The 6,500-nt window shown below is 36.8% G+C and overlaps 1 protein-coding gene across 1 annotated transcript; it reads right to left on the bottom strand.

Annotated features, from left to right (window-relative positions):
• Positions 1-545: 545 nt before the first annotated feature.
• LOC117987207 (clotting factor G beta subunit-like) lies at positions 546-5,002 on the bottom strand. The gene is made up of 7 exons (XM_034974164.2): positions 4,775-5,002; positions 4,288-4,467; positions 3,637-3,868; positions 2,955-3,070; positions 2,121-2,282; positions 1,492-1,654; positions 546-775 (listed from the first exon to the last, which is right to left on the bottom strand). The coding sequence occupies exons 1-7, from the start codon at positions 4,997-4,999 to the stop codon at positions 546-548; spliced, it is 1,308 nt and encodes a 435-aa protein (XP_034830055.2). The 5' UTR covers positions 5,000-5,002.
• Between the last annotated feature and the right edge of the window lie 1,498 nt (positions 5,003-6,500).

Below are 6,500 nucleotides of genomic sequence, written 5' to 3'. Positions count from 1 at the left end.
ATAGTCTACCTATTTTAAAGTCCTAACTAATTTAATATTTCTCCGGGATAAAGAATAAAGCAAAATGACGACGTTATTACAATGTTGCCCCGTCATCGCGCTCGGTGGCACAAATTTTGCATAATTACATGAAATATTAAAAAAGTGCCATAAGAAGGACTTATTTCATATACCAACGGGCTGCTTCGTTGGTTTTAATTGACAAGATACTTAGTTTATAACTTTAAAAACGGGTGGCCTAGTTGCAACAGCGCATATCAATCGAGTCACTCAGCGGGCGAAGAACTACTCTCTACAATCAGTGATAAAAACAGAAATTTGGACATCCATAGGAGAACTAGAGTAACTGACGACTTGTTTGTTGGTTTGTCCTTCAATCACGTCGCTACGGAGCAACGGATCGACGTGATTTTTTGCATGGGTATAGTTTTAGAAGAGTGACAGGCTACTTTTTATCCTGGAAAATCAATGAGTTCCCACGGGGTTTTTAAAACCCTAAATCCACGCGTACGAAATCGTGGGCACCAGCTAGTTAGAATATAATATCACGATATAATATTACTAGAAAATATTAAACCAGCGTTATGGTATATCCAACCATAATGAGGGCCAACGTCTGTATAAATGACATAGTACTTGGGGTCACAAAAGTTTTCGCCAGTACGGTGGCCGCACTTGGACAGGACTCCTCGGAGGAACCAGCTCACTTTGTGGTCTGCTTGCTTCGTGGGAATGAAAAGGCCGCCACCGCTATCTCCATTTCGAGGATTTATGCCTGGGCAAACAAGTAATATTTAAAAAATTTAAAAACACGACTACTCTGCCATGTTGATTTTTTTTTCATATTTATAGCCAGTGTCAATCAGCATGATGTAAGGACTCTAACGATATCACATACTTACATTCAAATCTGTTCAGACGTTTAGAAGTTTTGTTGGAGCAAAACAGGTTGAAATGCCATTAGGGGAGGCAACGCCCTCCACACCCGCACAGCCCCTGCGCTAACCCGTGCGGGCGAGTGCGGGTGACGTGCGGGTGTGCAAGGCGTCATGCCGCCTCATACCCCGATTGCCATCTCGACCTGACGCGGACCTGATATTTTTATGAATATTTGAGATTACCTACTACTCAATTTAATTTTTTAAACTGCATGAGCCGTGATAGCCTGGTCGGGCTCGAGCACGTTCTCCCTGTTTATTATTTGGTTTATATGACATTACTAGCTGATGCCCGCGACTTCGTCCGCGTAGAATTAGTTTTTTAAAAATTCCGTGGGAACTCTTTGATTTTCCGGGATAGAAAGTAGCCTATATCACTCTGCAGGTCTTTATCTATACCCATGCAAAAAATCACGTCAATCCGTTGCGCCGTTGCGACGTGATTGAAGGACAAACCAACAAACCAACAAACCAATAAACCAACAAACAAACACACTTTCGCATTTATAATAAGGGTACTGATTTACTTAAAAAATTAAAGTGAAAACCCCACCAGCATTGGGTCCAAAGCCAGCACAGAAAGTAAATTCATTTAGGAGTCTGGGATATAAATCGGGAGCAAATGCATTGCAAGTGGTGTCATTCTGGACCATCGTGTTGGTTGACCTGAGAGTATCGGATTGCAAGTTTTGTTCCGTAGTTCCAAATCCAGTAATCTGTAACGGTAAAAAAGATTAGTAGAAGTAGGTAAATTACTTAATTAATAATTATTTATCTTCTGTATTAGGTTGTTTAAAATGTTACGTAGAACATGGAAATCGGAATGAATATACTATTATTTTAAGTATCTATAATATTATACATAATCAGCCCTAGCAAGACTACGATCTATTTGGGCTCCAAATTGCAAACACCTTTTAATTTAATTGTGGTCGTGAATTAAAAATTAGTATTTTTGATTTTCGTAAAAGATATCAAGTGGGGTATCATATGAAAGGGCTTCACCTGTGCATTCTAAAACAGATTTTTATTTATTTTTATGCATCATAGTTTTTGAGTTATCGTGCAAAATGTCGAAAAAATACGACTGTAGTACGGAACCCTCGTTGCGCAAGCCTGACTCGCACTTAGCCAGTTTTTGTACGGACTATACCTACATATAGGTATTAAATGAACACTAACCACAGCTTGCTTGCCAAAAAGCGCAGTTTTGTCGTACACCGGACCCCATACACAAATGGGTTGGACGTATTCAGTATACCGTAGTTTATTTACTACCACAATAGCGAGGTCTGAAGTAGCTTGGTCCTCGCTGTACCCGGGATGCAGAATTATTCTTTCCGCCTGCAATTCAGACCAGTATAAAAGACGGATTAATACGTACGGGGGCTTCATTGCAAGGCCCAGGAAATGTATGGCTGTTATAATACGACTGTAACTAGAAAATGTTTTATATTGTTACCGTACATCCAGTAGATGACCGGGATGATTATGTGCGAAAATAATTCATACTAATACCTATCCATACTCTAATATTATAAATGCGAAAGTGTGTCTCTCTGTGCCTCCTAGCTTTTTACGGCCCATCCGTTTAACTGATTTTGACGATTTGTACAAAGATAGCTTTTATTCCAGAGAAGGTCATAGGCTTCTTTATGCTTCGGATACATAGACTTCTTTATGTCCCGGAAAACCAATGAATTACCACGGGATTAAAAAAATCTAAAACCACACCGAACAACTTGTCAAGTCGCGGACATCACATTATTATATTTAGTACAGAGATAGCTTACATTCCGAAGACGGATAAAGTTTACTTATCCCAAAAAATCAGATAGTTCCCACGGGATTTTTAAAAACTGCTTACGAGGTGAATCTCTTATGAGGTGCATACCCTCACCTCCTAACTAGAGGACCAAGCGACGCCTTAAACACTAGGCTATCATCACTTGCCTATACCCTGGCTAAGCCCCGTGCTCACGGGTGATAAGGAATCTTAGCTGTGATGATACTTACAAAACGTGTTTGTTTCCCAACCTGATCTAAAGCTCTAAGATTCGTTACTCCAGCTTCAACTACTATGCTGCTCGCTTCTCTTAATTTGTTGTTTGTTAAGACCATACAATGGCCAGCTGAAAAATAAAAAGATAAATCTCATAATACAAAAAGCATTTCACTACAAAAATTGGTTTGTTATCATAATATGACATAATATTTGGATTTCAAAAAGGGAATATCTGTAACGTTTTTACTTATTGACCCGGCCTGGCTTCCCTTGGTTGAAAATAAAGTCCCTTCTTAGTGGGGGCTTGTCTAAATATATAAAGGAAAAGGTGACTGATTGACTGACTGACTAACTGACTGATCTATCAACGCACAGCTTAAACTACTGGACGGATTGGGCTGAAATTTGGCATGCAGATAGCTATTTTAGCGTTTAAACGTATTTTAGTGTTTAGGATATTATATATAACAGATAGCTATTATGACGTAAACATCCGCTAAGAAAGGATTTTTGAAAATTTATCCCCTAAGGGGGTGAAATAATTTGTGAAGTCCACGCGGACGAAGTTGGGAGCATAAGCTAGTTATTCATATAATACAAACACCTTTTAGATTTTGTAAAAACTAGACCGATCCATCGCGGAAGAAATGCCGTCAAACAAGGATGCAATCAAACAGTAAAGTAAAACCGTACCGGTAAGAATCGCCGTCGTAGATATTACATTTCCTCCGCAATGATAGTTGGCAAGATCTGTGAAAGGCTTTTTAATTAGTATGGCTACATGCCACGGCCAATCTCCGGGTTGGACGAATTCTGTTCGTACGTAGCTTAATTCTGTGTGACTTAGTGATCGTCTTCCACAGGTATGCCGATATTCTGTATTATCTGGTTGGGTTGTATCTAAAGAGCTTATTGTGTCTGCTGCCTAAAAAAATATGGAATAAGTTTTTTTCTTCTTTTTTTATTTTTAAATTCTAATACAAGTTAGCTCTTGAGTCTTGACTGCGATTTCACCTGTTGTGAAGTGATGATGCAGTGCTAGGATGTAAGTGGGCTAATTTGGAAGGGGTATGGCAGTTTTATTAATCAAATCCATACCCCTTATCGGTTTCGGAAACTTGCGTGCTAAATTTCTCCATAATATTCTCAAAGGTGTGTAACCCTACCAACCCGCACTTCTCATTCTAAGAGCAGACCCATGCCCAGTAATGAGCCGGAAATCGGAAGATGATGATGATGATTATGATAGCATAATGATACTTGACTGAATAGGCGATATATAAATGTTAAATTTACTTTAAGGATTACGTATTATTGTATTTATAATTTTAAAGATGGACTTACCTTAAGAAAATCATTACACATCACTATCCTATTTAAACTGAAACTTTTAACAATTGGCACTGAAGCTGTAGAGTTTTCTTTTATCGAAGTATAGATGTGGTATTTGTCAGGAACTTCGTTTAGTATAAATGTGAAATTGTGCGATTCATTGTTTATAAAAACTGTGGTGTTGTGAGATACCTGAGGAAAAATCACAAAGTTGAGGTTTATTCTTGTAAGTAGCACAAATGACGTTTAAGTATAAGACAACCGGGTAACCTTGATATAAGTCCCGCAAATTGCTAATGCACGTGGCCGCCATTTTAGTGACGTCAGCACTAGACTGAAGTTTCGAGCTGATGGTATATTTTTATTTCGCCTGACGAAACATCGAAATGACTTTAAAATGACGTCCTTTCGATGTTAATGAGACATGGTTCCAGCGCAATAGCAATTTGCGGGACTTATAGGTCACGTATCTGAGAAAATAAGTAAATAATTTATTTACCCCAAAAAGTGCCATCGCTTTTTCATAAACGATTACAATTTCAACCTGCCCAAGGTTTTGATATAACTCAAGATTTAGTTCCGCGCGCCACAGCATATCCGTTATTTTGTCAAAATAGATCACACCAAGTCCACACGGCTGGTATCTTGTTAAAACTGGTCCCTTGAGCGCCATTGAATGCACTTGCAAAACACATACAGACAGAACTAAATAAATCGTTCCCATTTTGTACATGTCCACTAAACTACCTTAAAAGTTGTTTGCACTGATTTTAAAAGAACTTACTTATTTTTAAAGAAACACAATACTAAATTTACAGTTAAAAAGCAAGCGCGATTTATTAAAAGTTAAAAATCAACATACAGTGTGTTTAAAAGAAATTAGTAACTTTCATGTCATAACAATATTAATATTTCGATAAAATTGGCATATTTTATTGAAACTCATTGCTTATAAGTGAAAGTTTTCAGTGACTCATTGGGGGCATTCTTTGTTAATTTAGTTTTATAAAATAGGAATTATGCACAACAGATTTGTAGTAACGTAACAAAGAATTTTGTAATCGCGTATGATAACAGATGTGTTCTAATTACCTACTAGTAAAGTTCATTGTAACACTTTTCATAATACATTAAACTATTGATCATACTTTATGCTTTGTAGATACTATACGACAAGTATTTAAAATTGATTAATGTATATTTTGTCTAATATCAATAATAAGTATATCTTACCCACTATAATTATTATATTATTAACTATTATCAGCTCAGATTAGAGCATACTGTATTGATGACCTTTGTCGAAATTCCTAACCTTTTGTTTCTTGAAACTTTTTATCTAATCAGTACAATTTGTTCTGATGTTTATTTTATGAATTCCCCAGTTTTAACACTTCATGATAATTAATGACAGGTATTTAAATGGGCAGTAAAAATTGAAGAGGATAGAATGTGGATATTACTGTTCTAGTATAATATTATACTATTAGGTATTAGTTAATGTCCGTAATTTTTTGCGCGTGGATTTAGACTTTTAAAAACCGAAATTTGTGCGCGAATCGAAAAAAGCGACACTCACTCCTCCGTACCCGTAATGTAGTATTGCGAAAGGTCGATATAGTCGATTTCGTGGCAACCTGCACCTACCAGACACCCTTAAAGTTTGATAATTGTTAAAGTTTAAGGGCGTCTGGTAGGAAGTTGCCACTGCACTAAGTGTCTGGCAATCTGGCAATGCATGACATAATTTCTAATACTATTCCGATATAAAAAATTGACTCCATACTTTGACGTAAGATTTTTTACACCTTTATTACCTCTTATCTCCCAAAGCCACCATGATCCAAAGTTCATAGTCACTGCTCGTTCCTCCCTGTGTTGGGGACAATACGCAGATAAACTTTTGGCTTTTACAAAATAAGGTCTGGCATGCGCTGGCTCTTGGTCCATAAGCAATTTTTAAACAAATTGATGTCTGTGATTCTGTCAAAGCATACCAACCTTACAACGTTAAGGGGTGACAAACGAAACATTGTCAAGTATGCGTACAATTTTTCTTTGATCTTTTTTGAATTAATTAAAATAAAGGAATAGAAAGCAATATTAAAATTTCAATTTTTTTTAAACCGCTCAAGTCTCGTACTTGACTTATAATAATTAATTGATGACTCATAATATTATATTGATCAATGATATAACGACTTGTAATAATTATTTTATCAATC

This window comes from Maniola hyperantus, chromosome 12 (assembly GCF_902806685.2).
Source record: "Maniola hyperantus chromosome 12, iAphHyp1.2, whole genome shotgun sequence".
NCBI classification, from domain to species: Eukaryota; Metazoa; Arthropoda; class Insecta; order Lepidoptera; family Nymphalidae; genus Maniola; species Maniola hyperantus.
Note: the sequence above shows the minus strand (reverse complement) of the source record. Positions and strands in the feature narration are given on the sequence as shown.